Raw genomic sequence first — 25,893 nt, 5'->3', positions numbered from 1 at the left:
CAGCTGCTGCACGCTGGGAGCACAGGGAGGTTCCAAAGGAGGCAAGCTGCCTGCTATCGCTTCTCCAAGGAGAAATGGATGACCTTGCAGATAAGACCAGCCATTCCAGCTAATGGGGACACTTCAAACAAAGCAACCCCTCCCCTGAAGACGAGGCTTCACCCTCGCTTTATGAAAAAGCATGGAAATATCCTCTAAAGGAGCTTGAGGCTACTTCATTACTCCTCAGTTAAATAAAAGATGCCTCAGTTCCCCGCCTGGCTGGTTCAATGAGGCTTGTTTGGGTGCAACAGGACAGGTCCTCACAAGCCCCTCATCATCAGGGGCAGACGCACGCAGCCAGCCCGAGGAGATGCAGGTCGCAGCCTGAGCAGCCCCGAATGCACTGCAGCCGTGCCTGAGATGCACTGCTATTCTCGGTGGAGCTGCCTCAACTTTGGCACGGACAGGGAACCTTGTGGGAGGTGGATGAAAGCCTCCTGGCGACTCCTACTCGTCGAGCTGGCTCTACTGGAAGATGAGGGAGCTACGCTGTTTGAATATTAAACTCTGAAAATGTCCCCCCAGAAGCTTTATTATCCCTCCTAGGCATTGTAATTCTGCTACCAGCTCTGCCAGTGTCCACAGTGAGAGCTGAAAACCTGCCAGGTGAGCATTTGCTCAGCCTGAGGCTTCAGAGGCAGCTCCCTGCTCAAAACACAGGAACGAAGCCATTGTCAATTTGTTCTCTAATTGTTCAAGTCTGAAACTTTCCAGGTCTGAGAACACAGCGTGAAAGAGCCGTGCTTCCCAGCTTCCATGGCTGGAGAATCACCACAAAAGCCCCAGCCCTGCTCCAGCTCCCAGGCAAGTGAGAGCTTTTATTCAAAGCATCTCACAAAAAGGTCATGCCCCCGTTCCTCCCCATCCATTCCAGCATGCAGCTGGACCCCCCCAAATCCTCCTGCTAAGCTTGAGCATGGCTTTTTGCAGGCACAGCTCCTTGGATGGAGCTAATGGTGAGGTTTGTGTGCTGCTGAGCCATGGCAAAGAGCACTCTCGAGCTCCAAAAGCTCTCTCCTGAGCTGGACTGCAGAGGTCCTGATAAGTCCTCCCCTTCTCAGGGGCCTGAACAGCTGCCACACGCTGGAGATCCGTTTATAACCCCATCTTTACAATGCAGTGGCTGTGCCATGATAGCTGGGAAGGCAAATGAAAACAGCAGCACACAGACACCGGGCACATACTCTTTATTCTGGGAATAAAAATTGCTTATACATTTTGCAGCAACTATTTTCATAAAAGACTTTTATAAAAAATGTAAAAATAAGCAAATATTTTCCATTATTAATATAGGAAAATGCTGCTGTGTGAATGGTTATTCTACAACTTATGAGATAAAATACCACCTTAAGGAGATATTATCTTTACAAGTAGTTAAAAAAAGAAAGGCAGAGGGCCATCATATTAACACACCAGGCACGAAACTGGCTTTGTTCCACAGAAAGCACTCATCTTGTAAATGGTAGCCACATATATAAAAAGGCACTTGGTTATTTGGGGCTAACGAGGAAAAGCCCTTTGTTTCTTTAGCATTGATGTAGCAACACTTCATTATTTGCAGTGAAACATGTACCTCGACAGACCTCCAGGAGCTTGCAGGCTCCTGCCTGGAAATCTGAGTCAGTTGCAGCTAAACTTCACAGTACACACTGCGGCGAGTGTGACGGGGAATGCTGTGTGCGTCAGAAAAAGCAGTAACTTCAGAACAAAAACTTCAGCCCAAAAAACACGGCCCCTGGAACCAGCTCCTCCTGAGACCCTGCCTTCATGTACCATTGAGTTGAATCAAAAGAATAAGAAAAAAGCTTTACTCTCGATTAGAATGGAAAGAAACATCGGAGAAAAATACTGTACACGGTAGGATGCTAAATAACCGCTGCTCAGAGGGGAGCTGCCGCCTCTGTCCTTTGGCAACAGCCGACAGCTCCAGATCTCTTTGGAACGTGTGTCTGCAGGGTTCCCCCGAAGAGGTAGAAGCGAGGCACCCCTAGAAACATACACTTCTACTTCTGACTGGTGTAGAGCCCTTCAGGGAAGTGTTACTCTTGTGGAAAGGGGAGAAACAGCAGCTGTCCAGCTAGGGTCAGGGACAGCTGCTTTCCCTAACTGCAAAACCGTCAGGGGAGCTCAGTACCAATGCCACTGCTGTGCTGTGTAGGCATAGTACCTCAGTCAGGAAACTGCAATACAGGCTGGAGCTGAGAGCAGAGGACAGCCCCAAACCTGTGAACCAAACTGCAATAGATGGTTTCTGAGCTATTTGGTCAGCCGCTCGGCCCAGCTCCTGGTTTCAGCTGCGCTTCTGGAAGCCTGCTCAGGACTCAGTGCTGCAGCTTCCTTTTGGGAAGGGGAGGACGAGGCAGCACTGCCCCAGGGCTGGAGCGAAAGGGACGCTTTGGAAGGGCTGGAGACCATTCCCAACACAGAAGGACACACACTGCAAACATGTAACGACATCCTTGACACTTCTCGATAACACCACAGCGAGGCAGCATACGATACCTGTGGGACAGGACACACAGCAGCCCTCGGATGGAGGGGAGGGGAGTGCCGTGCAAGAATGCTGGGAGCTTGCGTTATTAGGTTTTGAAACACTCATGTTAATCCCCAAGAGTTTATCAGCAGGCCTGTATGACTTCCAGGGCATCTCTTCTGATACGGGAGCACGTGAAGGCTGTCACAGACACGCCTGCCATGACGGGAGCACGGGGAGGGTAGTGTCAGAAAGGTCAGGCGTGTCTCGAGGAAGACATACAGCTCAGGAGAGATGTGCCTACAGGCCACTGCGGGGGGAAGACAGGTCAGACCAGCATTTTCAGGAGGAAAATTTTTAAAAAAATAAAATAAAAAGGCTTAAAAGAAGACTATATGTATATATAATCTCAGAATACCTTGAGGGCGGGCAGTGAGAATGTTAAGGGGTATTAGTAGGTTTGTATAAGAAAAGGCTCTCAAAGAGGAAAGGGTGAAGCTGCGTGACAGAAACCGGTGACTCTAGTCACTTGACCTGCAGGTGTTTTGGGAAGTCTGGCTTGCTTGCTGAGCAAGGAGAGCCGTGGGAAGGAGGGGTCTAGGAATGTGGGTGCAGCTCTGAGCTGAGTCAAAACAAGGCAACTTGAACTCGTGGAGAACTAGTAGAAGGTGCTTCAGAGAGAGCGGTTACGTAGGTAACAAAAGCAGTAACAAAATAAGGATACAAAGCTGGTTTTGGCTAAATTTCTGGAGAAACGACCATGAGATGCATTAAGCTGAAGAGCTGTCGCTCCAGATAAGTGGTGGAACGCATTTAAAAGCAGACTGGAGAATCCAGTGCAGACAGTAATCACACCCCAAGGTGGATGGGAGTTGGTTAGAAGTGACCCAGCTGGTCTTCTCCACCACCAGCTTCTACAGTTCTCTGTTCAGGAAAGCATAAAAGCTTACAGCAACCACAGTCCCTCCAACGAAAGAACATCCTGGGCTCATTAAGACTCTTGGATACTAAAATGGTTCTTCATTTCCATCCTGGAAGACCTTCATGAGTTCTGGAGTCCGCTTTAGTCAGGCTTCACCTTGGGCAGCCTTCAGGCGTACACCTGCATGTTGTTCCGCTGCTGCTCTGACATGTGGGCGGCCGCCGGCCCGCGCTGGTTGTTACCGGGACTGGTTGCCACATCAGACCAGTCAGAGGCTGAGTGTGGGGAGGAACTTGACCACTGGTCTGGAGATTCGGGCGACGGAGTCAGGTATGGGTGCTCCCCTTGTAAGTGCCGGTTGTGGCTAGGAGTCCGTTCTGTGGCCGAGGAGTAGCAGCTGTGCTGTGACGGAGGCGTGGGGTACTTCCCCATCGAGCTCTGGAACTGGTGGTAGGCTGGGAGGATTGTCTGAGCCACCTGCCCGTCCTGCTGAGGGATGGCAGCCATGGAGAAGGAGGCGCTGGGCAGCTGAGCTAAATCCGGGATCTGGTACATGGAGCTGAGAGGACCAGCCATGTTCTGAGCGCAGTTTGACTGGGCCTGCTGTGGCAGTGCTTGCTGGTTTATGCCACCCTTGGGAACCAGCTGGAAAGTCATGATAGGGGGCAGAGACTCCCTGGACACTCCCATGTGCTTCGTATCTGCTTGGACCAAGCCGCTCTGCTGAGAAACGCTGGGGTGCGAATGCATCACCTGCGGCACCATGCCAAACATCTCGTTGTACTGAGACTCGTTCATCTCCATGCGATTCATCCACTCGGTGGAAACGTTGGCTGGCCGCAGCCTGCCAAGCCCGCTGTTCGGAGGGGTTGTTCTGTGCTGTGAGAGCAGCTGGCTGACAGACGGGAGCACCGTGCCGGATCCACGTCCTAAGGGCTGCATCTCGTGGAGGTTGGAGAAGGACATCGAGTGCGCAGCCTGCACCGACGGAGCAGTCAGCAGGGAGCTGGGCGACGAGTGTAACACCCCTGGCGACGGCATCACAGGAGACGATGTTGGTTCGGATGCAAAAGCATGGGGCGATTCGAGGGAGTCGACTGGTGACAGGGTTACTGAGCTCTCTGAGAACTGCCCTTTGCTCTCGCTGAGGGACTTCTTCCTTCTCCTCTTTGCATCTTTGGTGAGGTTTGTGGGCATGATGCCTTTGGCATTCGGTTTTCGCGACTTCTTGCTTAAGGAAGCGTGCTTCAGATTGAGAAAGGATCTATTTGGGCCACAAATGACCGGGGAGAGGGCAGAGTTCAGCATGGCACCGGGGTGCCCGGTGGGGCTGTGCGCTACATTGTACTCGTTGAGAAGCTGCACTATGTCGTGGTGCATCCGGTCCTGGGCCACGTCCCGGGGCAGACGATCCATGTGGTCCGTGATGTCTCGATTGGCAAAATGGTCCAGCAAGATCTTTGCTGCTTCGAAACTGCCTTCCCGAGCAGCAAGGAAGAGAGGTGTCTCCTCCTGAAAACACAGAGCAAGTATTTTAGCAGCTTCATTACAGTAGGGACCAACATACACCTAGTGCTCTTACGGGTATCACAACAACTGGAAGCATGGTCTAATGCAGTACCTCATTAATTGCCTTCAAGAACAATTCATCCTGGGTTACACCATCAGGAAGGGATAAACACATACTAAACCATCCCATCAGAAAGAGTACTGTTCTGCCATGAGTCCTCTGAGGAACTTTAAAAGCACCTGGTGCCTTTCTCCCATTGTACTTCATAAGGAAAAGTTACAAAGGACTAAAACAGCTCAGAACTGGAGCTTGCTGGTAGCTCTAAAATCCACTGAGCAACATATAATGATTCAAAAAAGAAGCCCTAGACAGAGGAAAGAAGTCAAGGACTAAGATGAAGCAAAAACTAACACCAGTAAAGCTACGAGGTCTGCACAGTGCAGACTGTTTCTCACACAGTAGGGTTTCTGCCCCATGTCCTCCCTGCATTGGGGTCCCTGGTAACGTGACAGGACACAGCTGCTGCTGCTGCTGCGACACCAGATCTGACTCTTGGCTAACCAAAATCCAGCTGTTTTACACCAGCAACAGTCCACTCTGGTGCTCTCATGCACCAACTGTGCATTGCATTCCCTTTTTGCAACAAAGGCAGAACAGCACTGATGCCCAGAACATAGCCAAATAAGAAGGAGAACTGCTGCCCCGAAACAAAAGTCATGCAGAACATCCAGCACTTGGGGGAAACTCCAGTCACAGTCCAGGTTTGGAAGACCCACACTGAGCACCCAGTGTAGAAAATCTGAACTTAGTTCACTTCCAGCAGCAATGAGATGCTTTGAGTTAAGGAGGACAGCCATGCTGAGCACCACCCAAACCATACCTTGTTATCCTGCATGTCCCTGTTGGCTCCATTTTTCAGCAGCACTAGTGTTGCTTCCACGTTGTTGACAGCAGCAGCCCAGTGAAGAGCAGATTTACCTGCAGGGAAACCCAAGAACTTCAGTAACAAACAGATGAACTATATTCTAAAGAGCCAAAATGGACAGAGCACACTGAGGGAAGAAAGCAACTGCAGTACAGTTCACAGCATGTGAACGTATCCTGAAGCGATGTTTACACTTTGGAAATTGTGTGACACTCCCAAGACACAACGGGACTTTCAGCACTGGCTTTCTTTTTGTGTGTTATTTATTTGTTGTTATTTTTAAATAACCTGTCCATAGAGCCATGTCTGCTGTACATAAAATCCCAGCGCATCCAACCCCATATTTCTCCTGAACCTTTTCCAGGACTTCCTAACCAAGCCACTCTGAAGCAGCCTGCGGTTTGTTATTGTTGGGAGGACATCTGCCAGAGAGTCTACTGTCCTATTTAGCTACCCATCCTCTGAGAGAGGAGAAACCCTCCCCTCCTTGCTTGCACCATGACATTTGCCCAGCCTGGTACGTCACGTCTACATTACCATGGTCATCTACAGCGTTCACATCGGCTTGGCAATTTATCAGCTCAGCCACCATTCCTTCCACAGCCAGCCGTGCAGCCAGAATTAACGGGGTTGTTCCGTCATTCATGCGAGCATCCAAGTCTGTCACTCTGTTACGGATCAAGATCTGGACAACACAAGAAGACAGATTTATTTATTTTTTCCAATAACGCTACAGAGGAAAACCAAGGATTTCAAAGAAACTCCAGAGCAACTTTATGATGAAAAAGCAGCCTGAGCAATGAAATGCAAGAACCCAGATAACAAGTAAGTGATATAGATGCAGTCAGACCTAATAAATAGATGCAAGACAATTTATGCATGCTGAGCTCTTCAGGCTGAGAATACCTGAGGAAACTGCATCTAAAATACGGTTTCACCTGGCCATCACACTGTGGAAGATGTGAGAGCAAGGCAGGGAGTGAACAGAGCACAGCTTGGAAAGACTCTTATATTACAGTGCACAAACACTCTAAAAGAGGTTCTTCAGTTGCTGTACCTGAAAGACGCCCTGGGCATCAGCAGCTACAGCTGCATGCAGGGGAGTCCGTCCCATGTTGTCCCGTGCATTGGCATCCGCACCAGCATCCAGCAAACGTTTTGCAGCATCTGCTCTTGAATAACGGGCTGCTAGGTGCAGCGCCATCTCCCCAGTGCGGTCTGTTTGGGCCTGCAGGTTGGCGCCCTGATAGATCAGATCTGTTATTATATTTGCTGAGGAGTCTTCTGCATCCTCATCATCCTCACTAATATCGGAACTGCCCACACGCAGAGATGCCAGCATGAGAGGAGTACATCCATCTGCGAACAGAAGAGATGTGATCACGTTAACATAACGGTGACAGCAGAGGACGGAAGTCCTCCCCCCAGCACATTGCCTCACCTTGACCACTGACAGCTAGAGACAGCCCCTCCGGTCACTTCAGCACAAGCCTGTTCTCCTAACTTAAAGCCCAGAGTTAACGACCTGTTTTCCTTCCAAGCAGAACTCTGATAGTTAAATCCAACCACAACAGAACTCAGATAATTCTCAAATAAGTATCATTATGAAACAAAACAAGTTTGCTGCTAAAGTGGAAAACTTGCTGAAAACGTACAGGCTAGCTAAGTTTGTAAGGAGAAGCAAGGGCTATAAAATCAAAAACTTCAAGTGTCTAAGTATAACTATTCATGCAGATGATGTAATAACATACCTAGGGAAAATAAATGATTTATAGAGGAAAAATACTGGACAGCTAACACGCGATTATTGGTGGCATTTCACAACCTGAAGAGAAACACAGACAAAAACCTTCATATCTATTACGCACCGAAGTCTTCATTAAAAGGACGCTGAAGCTGGCCAAGTGAGGCACTTAAAGCTGAAAAACGCCCTAGTATGACTGCCTGAATCAACTTCACCTTGCTTGTAAGACACTTTACCACACACACCCTAGGCACCTAGAAAGTAAGAGGGACTGAGATGGCAGTGGGACTGAAGCACTGTGCTAACTGGAGCTCTGCAAAGGTGAGCACAAATTTTGCTTCTCCAGTGTGGCTTGCTAGCATAATTCAAGACTCTCTTTGAGCAACTGCCTGATTTATTCCACATACAAGCAGGGGACAGTTTGGACCCTATAGCCAACAACTTCCCTGTCTGCATTACTCTCAATCTACAGTGCACTATCTTCACTAAATGAAGTGTGTGATCACAGAGTTAGGATTCTGCACAGATAAACACAGCGATGACAACCTAATGTAAGTGGTATGCTTACATGGGAATATTCCCAACTTCTGATCGTCAGGCTTTCCTAACTCTCTTTTTTAGAGCAGTTCCAAAACTTTTATAAAATTCTAGAAACTATCGTTCTACAGCTGGGAACCACATCAACCACCCGCAGAGATCATGGCTGCAGCAGCAGATCTGCCTCCCTGAGCCAGGCTGGCAGCAGAATGCATGCTCCTCCTAGCGGCCCAAAATCAGAGCACACACACCCTTTCACCAAACTTTCTCAGGATTTGTTGGAAGGCAGAGAAGCGTTGATGTACAGACCTGGGTTCAGTTCCAAGATCCAGTCATGGCTACAGACCCCCTTGCCTGTTGTCCAGAGCTATACCTCTCTTTGTGCTTCTCCCTCCCTCCCACTGCTGGCTCTGCTCCCCTGTCCCAAATGAATACTTCTCAGTATTCAAGTCAGGCTGTGGTCTCCTCCGTACTGCCCTGATACAAAGAGCAGAGAAATGGAGCACAGAAAGGAGCCCTCCTTTTCTCTAGCACTACAGCCCTGAGAAAAGCACTCGCTCAGTCACTGCATTTGTCCTGCCCACATCACACTCGGCTGCTGTATGGGGACACAGTTACAGTGAGCACTAAATCCTTCGAAAAACTAGCTGCCAGCCTCCAGAAAGTCTCCCAGGTATGTGCAGCTCTTTTCAGAGTTTCCTAAGTTGGCCACACAAGGGTAGTTTTACGAGGCTAGCAAAAAAGCTCACATCCAGTCAGGCTGTCACAATTAAGTACTTGTTGGAGCATTAAGAAAAAGCCATGGGTGCAATGCCTTTTTTTTTCCCCTTCCTTCAAGCTTGTTCTCTGAAATAGCTGGAAAAGAACTCAAAAAGATCCAGCTGGAGGCAGACACACAGCATGGAAAATTCCAGTCTGAACCACTGAAGTTTTAACTACTGAAAAAGAGGGCCAAATAATAGGGACAGTTAATCAGTTTTAATTATAGGTGGTGGTACCAGTTATGCCTATAATTGCATTACCCTGGTTACACACTGACAATAACTCCACTGAAAAGAATGTCCTCAGCACTCTGGGGGACACAGAGAAAGAACAGCATGGAGGGACAAAGGTGAAAGCAGTATTTTATAAAAAAAACTCTTCTGTTTGCTGTCTTTCAAGAATACATCCCCGAGTAAACTTAGAGCAAGTCAGTAAAGCCTAAAATTTCACCAGATACGTACAACTGAAGGACTCTATACACAAACAACATACCAAAAGCTGGGATGCAGAGAACCCACTGGCAAAGTCTATAGGAGATGGGACCTCTTGGACCCCCTTCTTGGGCTTCTGCTTGAGACAGAGGTGGCTGCATCTCAGAATTGCCTGTTTCTTCCCTCTCCCTGCTAAGGGAGAGGAAGGTGGCCAGGGCAGATGAATGCCTACATCTACTCTGAGGAATCCTACCACTCCTTACTAACCCATTACTCCAGCACTCGTGACTTTTTAAACCATTTCTTCCACTGAAAGCAACTCAGCTGGTCGCTTCTGATGCTGCAGAAGGGAATAGCTTACAGAAGCTTGCTTCAAGTCTCAGTTGCATCTGAATGACAGGAAAAAGCTCTTAGATCATATTATTCCACTGCTATTGCTGGACAAAGCTTTGAGTGGACACAAACATAAGCAGTCTGAAGATTTAATAACATTACCGCCTGCACTTGGAAAGCTTTTACCCCAGACACACAACTAGAAGCTTCAACAGGGAAAATTAAAAAAAGCTTAGACTTGGCAGAAACTGATGGTTTACGTTCTCACACTCCTTACACAGAAATCTCTCCTTCCTTGTGCTTTGCATTTAGGAGTGCTAAGGGGTCAACGAGAAGAGAAGACAATAGAAGGGAACCAAGAGATGGCTCCAGACATCACTAAATTGCATGGAAACATTTCCGCATAATCCAATAAAAGGCAATAACAGCAAGATCATCAGAACCAACTCTCTGTGTATGAACAAGAACCATATTTGGAGCTCTTCTGACCAGGATAAAATTCTTAGTCAACTTCCCTCAAGAAGACAGGAATCAATTATCAGATGACCCACCCAGTCCCTTACCAGATTACACAGCCTTAGTGCTACACTTACAAAAAGGAGCAGAGCTTTTACTGCATCTAAAAACTTGAGACTGGCAGAAAAAGAGAATGTGCATGCCTGTGTGTTAAGGAAAAGTTCTTTCCACATTCAGAGTTGTGATACGGTGATCAACAACTCATTGAACCCAGCAGCTGAGGATATAACTGAATTTAAAAGAACTCATTAAAACGCTTGCTGCATTGCTGCTCTGTTCCAGCACAGATTACTCACACACTGCTAATCAGGGCATACCGTCTGCCAGAAGTCATCTTATTCAGGAAAAGGCCGCCCTTGCTTCCACCCCAGATAATAGCACAGCTTTAAGCCCTGCTAATATGGTCCTCGGCAAACTCTGCCATAAATCTCTGCAGTGATCCAGCTGGAGAAATTGGGAGTTACTTCCAGCACAAGTCTGCATTCCAAACTTCCGGCATTCTGACGTCCCTTAGTCGTGCATTGTCATAAAGGAGATCACAGACAACTTCAGTTAGTTCCTAACACTGCTTGTTACGTGAACTCTGTACTGTTTATATGATATCCCATGTGCTGCAGACCATGATCCAACCTCTCCAGCTTTCTTTTCTGGAATGCACACGAGCTTTTATCAAGTATCATAGAAGTTCTGCTGATATCCCTGTATACTCCATAATGTTTTTAAACGTTAGCAGTCTCAGCTGTTGGAAATAGGGGAGGCCAGTGCCTAGCTTGCAGAACATTCAGGACACTTAGGAGTACTGACCTGGCCCTCTGACATTGACATCCAGAACATCGACTTCTTGATCTGCTTGAGGTGGCGTAAGGGCTAGCGACGTGCTCCCACAGACATCTGCTGCCTCCAAGTGCTGCTGCGTCCACTGGCGCTGGTCTATCTGCTCATCAGCTTCTGGGAGCAAGGCTTGGTCCTCAGCCTGAGCAGAGGAAATAAGCAGTTGCTTCAAAGTGCTCATGAAGTGGCCAATGTCACTGGAAATTCTCCTGATCTAGTCTAAGATGTCTCTGCCCTTGGCAGAGGGGTTGGATTTGATGATCTTTATAGGTCCCTTCCAACCCAAACCATTCTGAGATTCTCATCTTCTCTTTTTTAAGAGAAAGGAAGTCTCTACTTATATCAGCTTGGCATTCTTAACTTTCACACTCCCACCATGTGTTACCAGGTCTGAACTGTAAGACATTACACTACATTAACCTTCTCTTCCCTTTCGTGCAGCAAGGCCTGAGTAAGGAGGGAACACCAGTACAGAAGTTACCTGGTTTCTCTACTGGCCTGTGGTGGCAGTGTTAATCTGAGGGTTTGCTCCTCAGGTATCATTAGTTATATGTTACTAACACCTGAGCAAATGGAGATCTAGGGCAAGGGGCATACTCTGGAAGTTAGCACAATTCTTCTCCTCATTAGACAAAAGCAGTTTCAGTTGTAAGCGGGCAATATTCAACTCTTGGAACAACTTACCTTTGCTCTCTTTGGCTGAGGTCCACCATCACCCGCCCAGTGTTCAGTTGGTCCAGAATCCGCCAGGTTACCCTCTGGGATCTGGACTGAAAGATTTCTAAGAAACAAGGAGAACACGTTACTTTATGGCCTTGATCAGACACTACTACTGCTACCTATACCAGCCCGCAGAGGCAAAAAGGGGATGCTTGAAAGTGTGGTAGCTTGCAAACAGAGGGACCGAGAAATTAGAAAGGAACAACTACAATCTCAGTTGGAACAAGTATCAGACAGCCGCTGCATGATAACAGGTGCAATATGGATTAGAGTTGCCCGCCTGAACAACTACAGCAGTGAGCTTCTGTAATTTCCAACTGGAAATTATCAACCTGGACACTGCAGGACTGGGTCCTGACGCTCCCATGACCGGCAAGCAATCTCAGATGTCACACGGCCATGCTTGGAGATGCTGACTTCCCAGACAACACACAGAGCATAAATCAGACTGCATACATCTTGCCCCAGAAGCATGGGAGCTACATAATGAGCTATGCATTTTGAACTGCCAATTTGGTTAATTCAGTGGAAAAGTTGAAACTGCATAAATGTGATTTGTCTTTTAAAACTTTCCATTATTTCTGAGTCATATCTTTAATGGATCGAGGTAGTTCATTGACACCTATCAACCTAAAAATGTCACACCTAACAGAGAAGGAAATTATGCAACTAACAGTACCTAACTGCTGAATTACACAGCATCAGAAAACCAAACATAGCCAGGAGATTAGATTAGAGTTGAAGTTCTTCTGTCCAAAACAGATGTATTAAATTCAGGGAAATAGACATTTTAGTTTAAAGACATTTTTTCCTATGGAGTTAAGCATCTTTAATGAAAGATTTATCAACTGTGTTCCTAAAATCCTCTAACATGCCAACTAACACGTGGTCAGTAGCCTAAATGCAAACTTACTTGAGTCCAACTGCATCTTCCCCAACCGGCTCTCTGCGCTTATGATTACTAGGATCCCTGCGCAGAATGAAGCCCTCTGGGAGCCACAGTGAGCCATGTTTGCGCTTACGCTTCGCCATCATCACGCCCAAGAGAAGGATTAAGAGGATGATCAAAGCTGCCACAGCAAGTAGGTAAAGCAACTGGGTCTTCGGTGGTAACAAGGGCTCACCTAAAAATTCCAGTTAAGGTACAATGAGATTAGCAAAGTTGAGGCAACAATCTCAAATCTACAAACTTTTTCTTGCTCAGTTTTTCCCCCCACAGAGGATATTTGTTCTAAAGATGTCACTTCATAGAAACAAAGCTTGACGAATTTTAGCCTCTGCTACGATTGTTTTAAGAATATATCATATGTTTGTTTGGCTTCCCTTGATCTTGTTTCTCTAAGTATTTCTAGAGTATATGGCTGCTGAACTGAAGATCTTGCTACTCCCTCAAGGGTCCCTCCTGCTGGCTGAAGACAGCCATCCTGAATCAGTGTGCTAATCTACATAAAGATATGAGCATGATTCAACTAGGAATAGTGTTATCAGCCCTCTAGAAAAAGGTTGCAGCTGAGGGAGTGGGGAGCAGAAATCAAGGCAATTACGTTCTGCCAGAGGAAAAAACACCTGCTAGACAGAGAAATGCTCCAGCACCAACTTTTCTTCAATGGCACCTTTCTCACTGAATTCATGGCTTAGAGCACAGGAGTAATTTCTAGGACAGACAAGATCACTGCAGCACATGGAAGATTACTGTTTCTCCATGTATTAAAATGATTAGGCTCCGATCTTAAATGCCCTGCCTTACTAAAGAGATGATGACCCCTCGGAGCAGAAACCACACTGAACAGTTAGACTTATTAAGATGATGATCAGTAACAGGTGCATGCATTTTGCAAGCCCAACTTTTCCTCCGCAATTACTTACTTTGGACAGACACAAAAGGATAAGGCAACATGCCCTTGATTGCTTGAGCAGCTAAGAGAGCTGCAGCAGCTTCTGTGTTCTGAAAACATTGCTCTGAATCCTCTGCACACTGACGGTTGTCAATCTCCAGGAACACCCTGGTGCTGCAGAAACACAATAAGAGGGCACGGAAGTTAGCGAGAGAAACTTGGCCGAAGCACTAGGTTAAACTGTGGCCTTTTAGGTTAATCTTTCCACCCCAGCAATGAATTTGGCAATTGCAATGACTTTACATTTCCCCATTAAAAAACACACAGATGGGTTACAGCCCGAGATAGTCCAGAATGCCCCAGACACCTAGAAACAAGAGCTGGCAGTGTAACAAAGCTTGGGGAATACAAAGACTTCCACTCACCCAATGACCTCTTGCTCTAATTCTCTGTGCTTGCGAATGACCACAAGGGATCGCCGACTCCGTGCTGCTGACTTCTCCCCATAGTATGGGAATACCATGGGGTTTCCCTGGGAGTCCAGCTTGATTCTCAGATTGGTGTGCAGGAGAGTTCCCAAAGTGCGCAGGAAGCTGCGAACATCGCCCAGCAGCTCATCAGGGGGCATCAGGACCACAATGATGAGGGTCCCCTCTGCCAGTTTCTCAGCTTTGTCACCAGCGCAGTCGAGACCGTCCCAGCCACACTCCTCACTGTTACAGCCCTGGTCACAGCGGCCATCCGCATAGTGATCTGCACAATACTTGTCATACCTAAAACAGTGAAAGGGATAGGGTATAGGACATACACATTCTGGAGCAGCATATAGGACATACACGTTCTGTATAGCATACCTACAGTCTAAAGGTAAAGGCCTTACGCCTATTTCTAATCATCAGTGGTTGATGTAAAATAACAATTGTGCTCAGGACATAAGGCAGAGATGTAACCCCAGGATAAGGGTGGCAGGGTGGAAGAAGGGAGCACAGAACACCCTGTGGTTCATTTCTGGTACCAGTGAAGAGAATTGCTTATTCTGTTTACTAAGAAAAAGCTGCAGCACCTCCTGCCTCACCAGGGGAAAACCATTTACTGTAACATTTATCATACATAACTAAAGAGAAAGAACAATCATGACAAACAAGCAGGAAAACACATTCAGAGGTAGCAACAGCTGGGACAAAAATGCAGGTTTTGCAGGCATGCAGTGGAGTTCAGGACAGAAGGTGGTACTATTAGGATCTAGTACACGGTGAAACATCTGAAATGTCCCTTTTTTACATTTCCACATATCCATCAGGCGGGTGAACACATCGCCATTGCTCAGGCTATCAATTTAGTATGTAACATACAAATTCCAGAACTTTCCAAAAAAGAGATAAAAAGTAATGTAACTGCAGAAACTCCTTGATCCGAATTTTTAGCAGAGTATGAACCAGCAACAGAGACAAAGTAAGAGACTAGAGCAGCGGGTATGAAGAATACCCACTGTTGAAAGCACTAGCAGGAGATTTATTAGCAACACAGAGAAACCATTCTCGGGATTATGCCTTACTTGCATGTTTTGCTATTTTGCTGACATTCAAAGTTGTCAAACAGACACTCGGGTGTGTTGCAGAACTCGTCACACTGTCCATTGAAAAGCATCCAGCAGCGCAATGAAGAGGAGCAGTTGGCCCAAGGATCTTCCATTGTCAGGGAACAGTCGCCTCCATCCCACTGGCAGGCATGAGTGTTACAGTCTTCATCACAATAGCCATCTTTTGCTTTTTCTGCACACTGGGAATCCAAACATCCTAGAGGCTCTTGGCTGGGATGTGTGAGCTGCTCACACTGGCTGCCTTGGGCGTGATCAGGACACTGACAATAATAGTAAGGAGGCTGAGAACGAGGGTGGCAGCTTCCACCGTTCTGGCAGGGGGCACTGGCACAGCCCGTGTTTGTCTGGCATTCCTCTCCCACAGACAACTTGGGGCAGTAGCACCGTGGGCCAGATGATGTCTGGATGCACTGCTCGCCTTTCTTGCATTTCACTTGCCCACAAGTACTGTGGCTGCTGAACTCACATTTCGCCCCAGAGTAACCCTAGGGGAAAAAGAAAAAAAAACAGGCTCAAAACTTATTCTTCACCATTCTGAGGGCAGGAGGCAAGTTGTCCCATGCAAACCCTTTCTCCCCAGTAATTCCCTTAGCCTTATCACAGAGCGTGCCATGATTTTCTGGATCTAGCTTCACGGACAAACTAGGAACTTGCAAGACTCTATTACATTTCTGAATGGACTTAGAGCTGTGAACAAGGAGAATCTTGCAGTAAGCACAGAGAACGAAGGATAGCAAAAAAATAAAAGTTAAAATTTAATGCTAGCTTTGACAGAAAAGCCAGCCATGCTTCCTCAGCAGCAGAACTGTTTGGGGGTAACAATAGGCAGCATCATTCTCCTACGGTACCTGGAACCCCTGGGTTTCCCAGCTAAGCAGATAAATTGAAGGATAGATAAATTAAAAGATAAACTACAGAGTGTCCAAGGACATAAATGCAAGTACACAGAAGAACTGTAACCAACAACGGACCAGTGAAACTAATGTGTCTGTAGCCAGAGATGAGGCAGGCAATCCAGTTTCAGGATGTGGTGCTTACCGGAGGACACTGGCAGATGAACCCGTCTGGCATATTGCTGGCAACAGCACAGGTACCTCCGTTCTGACAAGGCTTCCGAGGACACACATCTATTACACTCTCGCAGTGACGACCTGAGGTGTAGACACATGGGGAGAAAAGAGCAGAGAAATGTACACGTGCACATCATAAACCAATCACAAAGCAAAACACTAATTAACAGCCAACAAGTCAAATGCTCCAGTGAAACTTTTTCCCCAGAAGAAGTAAAGCACACCTCTTCAGACAACATATGGTAAGTAGCAGCCAAAGACCACTGCTATTCCAAAACCTACACAGGTTATCTGGAGACAGCCCACCTTGTGGGGTTCTCCTCAAGAACACGTATGACACAGCGCAGGAACAGAATTTGCTGCTGTCACCCTTAAGTCATCCAGGCGCAAGACTAAAGAAACTAAGGGTTCCTAAGATTTCTTCACTTTTTGGGAGATGCTCAATGAATCCAAATGCAAGTCACTCTCTGACCGTGAGTGAACAACCCTCAGCATCTGGCAAGGACAAACAGATGTGAAGAGCATCTTCAGCATCACCTAACACTGGAAGTAACGTAAGTGCTCAACCTTGGACTAGGCAAGGAATCCTGAACAACTGACAGATCACCCGACTCATGCACCTGATTTCCTGGAAGAAAATTATGCCTCAGGACCAGATGCAACCTGAATGAATTGGATGAGCAAGGAGAGCCTCCTTATGCTGGTCAGCTAGGCAGAAGTCTTACTGCACTGACTAGCATTTGCAGCAGCACCCAGAGTCAAGCTCTGGTGCCAGCATTTAAAAAGATGAGGATGACCTAAACATGACTTGGACCCCCCAAGGAAAACGTGAATAGAAGTCTCCACACATGTGCAGCCAAGCCTGAAAGCTCACAGACAGGAGCAGACAGGGCAGGATGGCCCACAGAGTCCTGGCATCCTATCAGTCACAAACCACAGCAAAGCTCCCCCTGCCTCCTCCCAGGCAGGAGGGTCAACATGGAATGTGCAGAAGACGAACAGCTAGAGGAAGAGGCATGCTCCCCCTCTGTGCCTAACATTTCCAGACAGATTTCATGTCTGAGACACAGCAGCTCTCCCTGCTCCTCCTAAGGAGCTGCAGGTCTGCACTCCCCATGCTGCAAGTTCCAGTAATGCTTCCATGAGAGCCAGAAGCAACACAAGGCATAAATCATAAAAGAATGGTTTGTATTTAAGCCTGTGTGTTTGGCTAATATCCCACACCAGTATCTTACCAGCTATCCTGCCTCCAACTCCGTCATGTGTCATGCTTTTAGGAACTTCTTGTGTCAGTCTATGTAATGCATTCAAAAACTACTGCAAGAACTCTTTAAATGTGTGTTCTTGTGATTTATTTGCATCTGACAATCACAAATTTAGTGGAAAAATCTCATCGCCTTTAATTTTATAAATAAAATGAAGTAAAAACTACGGGTAAAGCATGCAGAGAAGGTCACTGGTAAGCAGAGAAAGTGAAAGGTTTTGATGGAGGAAAACTGAATACATAGGAAGTTAAACTGACATGCTGACTGGGAAGCTGAAAGTTAAGACACATCTGGAGACTATTAGCTCCAACTTATGCCCAGTGGGAAGCAGAAAGCAGAATAGCAGTAATACTGACAAAGATGATGTCTAGAGAGAGCTAGACATAAGTCTGTGTTGTGTGAATTTTTTGCGGAGTTGTGATTCAAAATTGGATAAATAACCAAAATGTACAGCCTGTCTATGCACAGAGTATTCCATCCTGGCCACACCACCAATGTAAGGAAGAGAGTGAGGGTTATAAAAGGAGGCCAAAAGCTAATTATGGATGCTATAACAGCGATTTATATAAAATTCATATGCTGCTTTGCAAAAGGAAAAGCCACGAAGATGATGACACAAACGGTTATACTTCCACTATCAGAAATGTTAAATTATGAAGGAGAAAAGCATCACAGAAGACAAAATCCTGGCAGCCAAGCGTCTCAGGAGATTCTTTAGTCTGAGACAACTCTGGAAGCCCAACTTCTTAGATATTTTTTCCCTAAAAATTGTTTTAAAAACTGAAACATGCTATAAGGAAACAATCAGATATTGTAAAGGGAAGTGACTAGATAACATGACTGCCAGGACGGGAAAGAATGACCATTTTTCAAGGTTATCATTCTGTAACTGGAAGCATGTTTACAAATACTCACCAGTAAAAGCACTACGACAGATGCACGTATAATCATTTATCAGCTGAACACAATCCAGACTTCCACGAGGGTTACAAGGATTAGAGAGGCATTCATTGATATCCCCCTCGCATCGCTCGCCTGCAAAGCCTGGGAGACAAACACAGCTATAGCCCCCGATCTGGTCAATGCACTGCCCTCCGTTAAAGCAGCGGGGTACTCCCGAGTCTGAAACACAGTCATCCACGTTCTCCTCACAGAAGCGACCTGTCAAAACGGTAAAAGAGGCAGTTTGAGGATAAGGAGTCATGGCCTCATTTCCTATGGTGTGCATCACATTTTTAAGAAACATAGTCCTAGATACAAACAGGTAAAGATCCCAGCTTAATGCAACCCACACCCAGTGCAGTCAGCAAGCCTCGGATCTGACCTAGGAAGCATGTGGTTTAGATCCAGACTGTTCTCAATGATATGTCATACTGGTATTTAGCAGCTTTCATGCCTGACTTAATTTAAGAGCATAATTAAAAACACAAAAACAAAACAAAAAAAGATACACTCAATTTAGCCCTGTGACTGAACATAGCCACAGCACCCTGTGCTGTCCCTTGCAGGGCTGTAAGCTTCCCACCATTCATTTCACTTGGCAACAACCCCGAAACTCAGCAAAGATCATTTGTAGCAGTATCATTAAAACAGGCAACAAACCAACAGAAAAGCAACCGTGATAAAACACAGATTCCTGGCCGACATGCTGTTTCTGCAGTTTGACTTCTGGGGCCTGACAGTAAATTCTCAGCGCTGCGAGTGACGGCAGCTTCTCCCTCTCCCTTTGGGGTTCCTTTTCAAGAGAAAAGGTCTGGTCCTGGTTCTGCCTCAGCCACACCGTATAATGGATAAAAGGGAATAGAGATGGTAAGCTGAGCAAAGACTTGTCTGTTAACACCATTGATTTATGCTAAGTCAAGCTGTTGTGGTGGTTTCACAGCTGCTGCCAGGTGTGGCACTATAAGATATGGAACATCCCTTTGGTAGGCTTAGGTCAGCTGCCCTGGCAAGGTCCCCTCACCACCTCTTGCTCACCCCAAATCTACTGACTGGGGGGGAAGATGGGGCACTGGAGAGAGTCCTGATGCTGTGCCAGCACTGCTCACAACAGACAAAACATCGCTGTGCTATCAGTGCTGTTCCAGCTACAAGTGTAGAGCACACTACATGGGCTGCTGTGGGAAAAGTTAACTCCAGTAACTCCGTTTGCTTACATACGGAAGATGCTTATGTGGGCATCAGTAAAGTATCCATTTCAAAGTAGGCCTGGGACAAAAACTAGGTCTTTATATCATAAATAATGATACCAATCTTTTCTAGTTCCTTTCATTAAGAAAAAAGTCACCTCCAAAAAGTAATTCATCTCAACAAATAATGACTGAGGAATTAAAAGACGCACATTCAGAACCCTGTACAATCTTTCAAAGATGGAGGGGTGCTTTAGTACATCACAAGTTCTGGCAGCACAGAAAATAGCACAAATACATGCTTTGATGTAGAGATATAAGAAACAACTCTGTTTTTGCCTTTACACTGAAGGACCAAATTAAGAACAATAGACAAAGAATTGTTGAACACAATGATTTGCAATAAAATAAACACTTATCCAAACTGGTGAGATGTGCTGACAGCCACACTAAACTGAATAACTGGTAATATCCATGTGTAGGACGCAAATGTTAGATTTTAAGTGTACTTACAACTGAATTCCTGGTTCATACCTATCTAACATGCATCTGGAGATTTTGCCTACATTGAGGTGACATACTTCAGAAATAAAAAGTAAATTCAGAGGAATGTAAAATCTAACTGATTTGAGAAATAAGATGCCAGGAAAAAAAGTCAAGTAAGAAAACATTTGATGATAGGTTAAAAAAATGCGTTCTCTCTGCAGTCCTTAATATTTTCAACACTAGAAGGTCGGGCAACCAAGCGGTCAGATTTAACAGGGAAATTAAGGTTAGTTTTCAAGAAACACAGTATTAAACAAGTTATGGAATCATACTTACTGAGAACTACCATTATGTAGCTGGTCTTCTTTTTTTAAGAAGAGCTTTTATTAAAAGAGCTGGAAGTTGCTGAAACAGTTTCAACTACCCTATAGGCATTAAACTATTTGCACAAAAGGCTCCAAGAGAGGACGATGCATGGCCAAAATTTAAATGAGGACACTGGAAATTATGGAAGAACTAAGCAAGTTTTCTGTATATTTCATAGCATCTTAGCTAAAAAGAAACCCTGGATTTACTGAAGCAGATAGGGTTGGGAGAGACCTTAATGGCAATCTAGGCCATCCCCATTGCCGAAGAGGCATCATCCATTCTCAGAGGACACTGTCATGACCTATTCCTTTAAAAGAAAGAAAAAGAAAGCTCTGAAAGACAGATCCCATAGCCTAATTTACATATTTATTTTTAAAGGGAAAATATGTATCTCAAGGGATTCAGTGCACTTTGGGAACATTCTTCAAAGAAAATAACGCATTCCCTTTAGACTCTGTCAGGAAACCAGTCAGAAAGGAAAATTCATTCTTGTAACGTTCACTTAATTGCTGAGTTTCATACCCCGAGTGCCTGGTGGACAGGAGCACTTGAAATGGTTGACGAGGTCTATACACGTTCCTCCATTCTGGCAGGGCTGAAACTGGCACTCATCCACTTCATATTCACAGTTGACACCCTGGTATCCAGGCACACACTACCAGTATAAAAATACGTGTCAGTAATCTTTTCATAACAGATATGTTAGCAGACATCTGAGAAAGGCTAACACAGACAAAGTGAATCTTCAAAGGGACAGATTATGACTTCCTTTGTAGCTGTACAATTGCAAGTGATTTCAAGGGCTGCACAGACAGACAGCTTAAACACACAACTTGACCACGTGACTACTCAGCTGTACAATGCATGTCTGAATTCGAGTGACTTTTTTCTGTAAAATATAGCAATCAAATCCTGAAACTTCTTGGCACTGAGATTGGCTTGGAAGTTTTGACTTAAGGTTTACTTAAGATCCATCCTTTCCTTCTGGGCATGTGCTTCCAAGGTGTTCTGACATTTTCCAAACCTTAGGAAAGTTGATATGTCATAATCTCATGGTCTACAGTACTCTCTGCGTCAGCTTGTAAGACTTGGAAGGCAGTGGATGGCATCCCCCACTTTGAAAGGCAAGGGATACGTTGCCTGCCCAATAGGGTGAATACAACATTCCTTTAATGGATGACAAATTTATTTTAATATAAACCAAGAAAAAAAAAATCAAGATATAAACTCCCACCTCTGAGGAAGCAAGGAGCTCAAATGCCTATTAACTATACCTCCCTTACAAACACACTTCCCATTCAGTTTTTAAAAAAGTCTTGCAGGAGCACTGCTTCTGCCACAGCCAAATTAAAAACTGTTTCCAGGTATAGGTTGCTTTTATCCCACTTAGAATCTATTCTATCACTTGCACACATTTAATTTCTTTCAATGCCTTTGCAATATGATGCTGTAAGTATTTAGGACACTTCCTAGTAGAGCACTGTGCGTTACCTCGCACTGGTATCCACCCAGGTGATCCCGGCAGGTGGCACCGTTCTGGCATGGGCTGGAGTCACATTCATCCAGCTGCTCCTCGCAGTAGCTGCCCGTGTAACCCACCCGGCACTGACAGCGGTGCGTGTTTCCAACATTCAGGCAATGACCAGAGTGCTGGCACAACTGATCCACAGTGACTCCTGAAACAAAGTTAAATAAAATGAGCAAACACATGAAACACGCCTGCCATCAGCGTTGGTAGCTCGGCCAGGAATTAACCCAATGAATTGAAAGTGTGAAATTGAAAAATTGAAGAGTTACTCTTTAAATCACAGTGAGTCAGAGCCACAACCGGCTTCTGAATGAAGTCCCTACTCTGTCGCGTTTGGATCAACCACCACTAGCATGAATTACATGGATTGCTGTATTATTATTTTACCACTGGCAGGCGTTTACACATCTCTGAAGTATTACTGTTGCAGGATGAAGGTTCAATGTACCTAAGAATGTATGCAAAAATTATCGGAGCTTGACACCTTGCTCCTTAGGCAAGGAGTCTGCTTATTTGGATTTCCTTGACTGAAAATTGCATGACACTGTTCAAGAGCCTGGACTCCAAGACACCTTCCATGAAGAAGTTTAGATCTTTTACACATGCAATATTTGAAGTTTGAAATTAATACTTGGGGGGACAGTCTTAGCTGTAGCTAAAGTGGGCACTTAGTAGCCAGTCTTCTTACCTTTCAAGGTATTTTCTCAGAGGAGTTACAATATGCCTTTCACAGACAAAGGCAGTATGTCTTAAACCTGGCCTGCCTGGGATTTAGCAGAAAGATAAACAGCCAACGTATTTTCCAAAAAGGCAGTCCACATAAAACAGTATTACTGAAACAGTCTTTGGAAAGTTTTTCAATCTCTCTTAAAAAACATTATAATTTTAATGGTAGAAACCAGTGTCTTATGTCATGGAGAACCAGAAAAGCCCTGATTCCCAATACAACCTTGCAGAGAGTTTTCTAGCTTAGAAGTGGCTGTGACCGACCTCGTAGAGGTGAAGCTCTCTGAGATTTCCAATGCATTTGTCCACAGGCACTTGAGGAAAGGAGGCATGGATTAATGATGCCCTGGGACATACTTTTAGTTAAAGCACCGAAGATGCTTATTTACCCCTTTGTGAAGCTGCCACTTGACAGGAGACGTTGGGCACATCGCAGTAAGCACCAGTCCAGCCAGAAGGGCAGACGCATCGAGTCTGGGCTCCAGTTTGGAGACATGTGCCCTTGTTCTTACAGGGAGACCTGCTGCATAGATCCATAGGTGTCTGCAGAGTGAAAAACACAAGATCTATAGCAAGAGCAGTAGGAAACACCATTCAAAGTATAAAGTTCAAGAGGCAAAGAAAGGATGGTAGGCTCTGCAAAATTTGTTCCATGTAGTATTGGAAAGAAAGTAACAGTACTTCACAAGTCTAAGTTAAGCACTTGTACCTCTATGAAAGAGCAAACACAGGAAAGTAAACCCCAGGTGGCAGCATAATTTCAGCACTAAGATGATCCTCACACCTTGCTATGCAGAGCCGGCTGGCTGCAGAGCTTTAGCTGGCTGGGTTAAAGTAAATTCAGTTTTATTTCAAACTGGGCTTCCATTTCTACTTTAGTAGGAAACTTCCACCTATCAACAGTAACAGGTACTTTTTCTTCTCCCAAACTCCCTCCACCTTCACTTTTTTTTTTTTTTAGCGTAACAGATGTGTTCCACATTTTGCTCTTGGCTTTTCCTTTCATTAGCTCACCACACTTGCTTTTGGCCACATTTGCCCTAGTATGCTCTCTGAATTTTTCTGTCTTTGGAGATCCATTTGAAATCCTAGAACTGTTTTAGGAACTGAAAATGGGTCAGAGTATACTGCCTTTCTTGATTCCATATATAAAAGCATACAATATCTAAACAGACTGAAAGTCTTAGTAAATCATCATACGAAAGTGGAGTGAGGACTCAGAATAACTCTCTGATTTAATATAAACCAGCCACTAACTATCACTTCCTTTTTGAGCACTTAGTCTTCAGAGTAATACAGCTATTTGATTGATTTCAAGCTGACTTGAGGGAAGGATGAGGTTTGTAAAGTGAGTAGTACTGAATTTTGGCTGCAAAACACAATTTCAACTGCAGAAAGTTCTGCTTTTCAGATGCAAACCATCTCCCCACAAAGACTAAAGGAGAAAAATCTGTGCTTTCACAGGCAACCAAAAAGAAACTTGGAATTCAGTTTTATCACACTCATTTGAGTGTGAAGAAGAAAAACACCGAGCCTCTTGCTTCTGCATTTGTAATGAGTAGCTATTTTACATGCAAATTCCATAACTTATGAATCATTGTCTGATTCTGTTCTGTGTATTTAGCTTTGCTAATTAGGTCAAGCCAATTTTCCCCTAAGACAAGAACTACAGTGTAGCTGTTATCTATAATTCTTTCCAATACAGCTTTCAGTAGTACTTCTAAGTTTAGAAAGTTCAGACTTCTTGTACAAAGGGAGTAATACAACGTGATCAAACTTCTCTGAATGTAAAGCAAGCAGACTTTCTGAGAATCCACATTTAATTTGGGGACAGGAACATTAATCCTTTTCTCAAGTAATAACAAAGCAAACATAACAGAAGAAGAACTACTAAACTTCACAGGACTTTACAATCACTCTCAATACTAATTCTCCCAATGAAGTTTAAGTGGTGTGCCCAGAATGCACAATTAGGGCAGCAGAGGGGCTGCTTTTTTATATCGCTTCATTACTTTGCATTCACTTCCTCCATTAGCAATACTTAGAAGCAGACCTGACAATTTACTGTCTTGCAATGTACTTCTGGAAAAGCACACCCCCCACTGCTACTAAAATGCTTATCTAACACCCACTGCGGTATGAAGACACATTAGCACAAAAGACAGTTTCAAAAATCCTTGCAAAATTTTAGTGCTTTCCAGTAGTTTCAGACATTCACCATTCTATTTTTTTTTTTTTTAAATGGCAGCAGCACTCAGACTTCTTATGAAAGAAGCCAAAATGGTGTTTGCTGTTCCAAAGCAAGAGAGCGCCTCAAATCATTCTTGCTATTTTGATAAGCACAGGAAAAGAAATCATTCTAATTTGAAAAAGGAAATCAGCACTGTGCTTCCACTGTGATATGCCAAGTTTCACAACTTAAATTCAAGTATTTCTATACTTAGAACCAAGCATCGTGGCTGAAATTAGATGTATTAATTCTAAAAAGGAAACTGGAACATTGCCAAAATAACATTTTCCCATTTAATCTGTAACTCATCTCTTGCAATGTCTTTGCATTTCTGGCAAACAGTCAAATTCACATAAGTCTAATAGGTACTAGTCAGTCATTTTCATTAAGGGTTTGCAGCCCCTATGCTTACTGTGGAAAACTAACTTGCCTGAACTTAAGTATGTAAGTAAGGCTAGAGCTTTTTATTGAAGTTGTGAATAGGATCATCACTTCATGCATATAAAGTCAGCAAAAGTTTTGGGGCAGTAACTGGAGGAAAACCAAAAAATTTTAATCAACCTGGAAGAACTATACGACTCTGTACAAAAGAGAACAGTTAACTTCCATGTCCTGCTAATCAGATTGATATTCTTCCATTTAAGTGGTATTTTCTTTAAACACAGTATTCTGTCTTAAGTTCAGACAGTTTTATGCTTCAACTGAAATGCAGCATTTTCAAAACTAACAGCTGTTTTCATTAAAAACACACTTATCTAGAAAGTTCCAGTAACACCTGTCTTCCAAAAAAAAAAAACAACCAACCAACCAAAAGCATTTTTCTCCTTCTTACAAGCAGACACTTTTGGATTTCCAGAGTTTTGACTGGGGCACCTGCTCTGCTACAGAGAGGCTCTGGACTAAGTTTTC

The 25,893-nt window shown here is 44.9% G+C and overlaps 1 protein-coding gene across 1 annotated transcript in view; it reads right to left on the bottom strand.

The window, feature by feature from the left end:
• Window positions 1-1,214: 1,214 nt before the first annotated feature.
• NOTCH2 (notch receptor 2) overlaps window positions 1,215-25,893 on the bottom strand; it is an 85,611-nt gene continuing 60,932 nt past the window's right edge. The window contains exons 19-33 of the mRNA XM_040565961.1: window positions 23,144-23,297; window positions 21,992-22,176; window positions 21,023-21,155; window positions 18,432-18,677; window positions 16,220-16,332; window positions 15,137-15,666; window positions 14,007-14,354; window positions 13,613-13,755; window positions 12,660-12,870; window positions 11,711-11,807; window positions 11,000-11,168; window positions 6,930-7,231; window positions 6,410-6,557; window positions 5,828-5,925; window positions 1,215-4,949 (exon numbers count right to left, since the gene is read on the bottom strand). Of these exons, the coding sequence (XP_040421895.1) occupies window positions 3,606-4,949; window positions 5,828-5,925; window positions 6,410-6,557; window positions 6,930-7,231; window positions 11,000-11,168; window positions 11,711-11,807; window positions 12,660-12,870; window positions 13,613-13,755; window positions 14,007-14,354; window positions 15,137-15,666; window positions 16,220-16,332; window positions 18,432-18,677; window positions 21,023-21,155; window positions 21,992-22,176; window positions 23,144-23,297 (4,221 nt within the window). The 3' untranslated portion in view covers window positions 1,215-3,605. The remainder of the gene's footprint in view (window positions 4,950-5,827; window positions 5,926-6,409; window positions 6,558-6,929; window positions 7,232-10,999; window positions 11,169-11,710; window positions 11,808-12,659; window positions 12,871-13,612; window positions 13,756-14,006; window positions 14,355-15,136; window positions 15,667-16,219; window positions 16,333-18,431; window positions 18,678-21,022; window positions 21,156-21,991; window positions 22,177-23,143; window positions 23,298-25,893) is intronic.

The sequence above is a fragment of the Cygnus olor genome, chromosome 8 (assembly GCF_009769625.2).
Source record: "Cygnus olor isolate bCygOlo1 chromosome 8, bCygOlo1.pri.v2, whole genome shotgun sequence".
NCBI classification, from domain to species: Eukaryota; Metazoa; Chordata; class Aves; order Anseriformes; family Anatidae; genus Cygnus; species Cygnus olor.
This window is presented reverse-complemented; position numbering and strand designations above follow the sequence as displayed.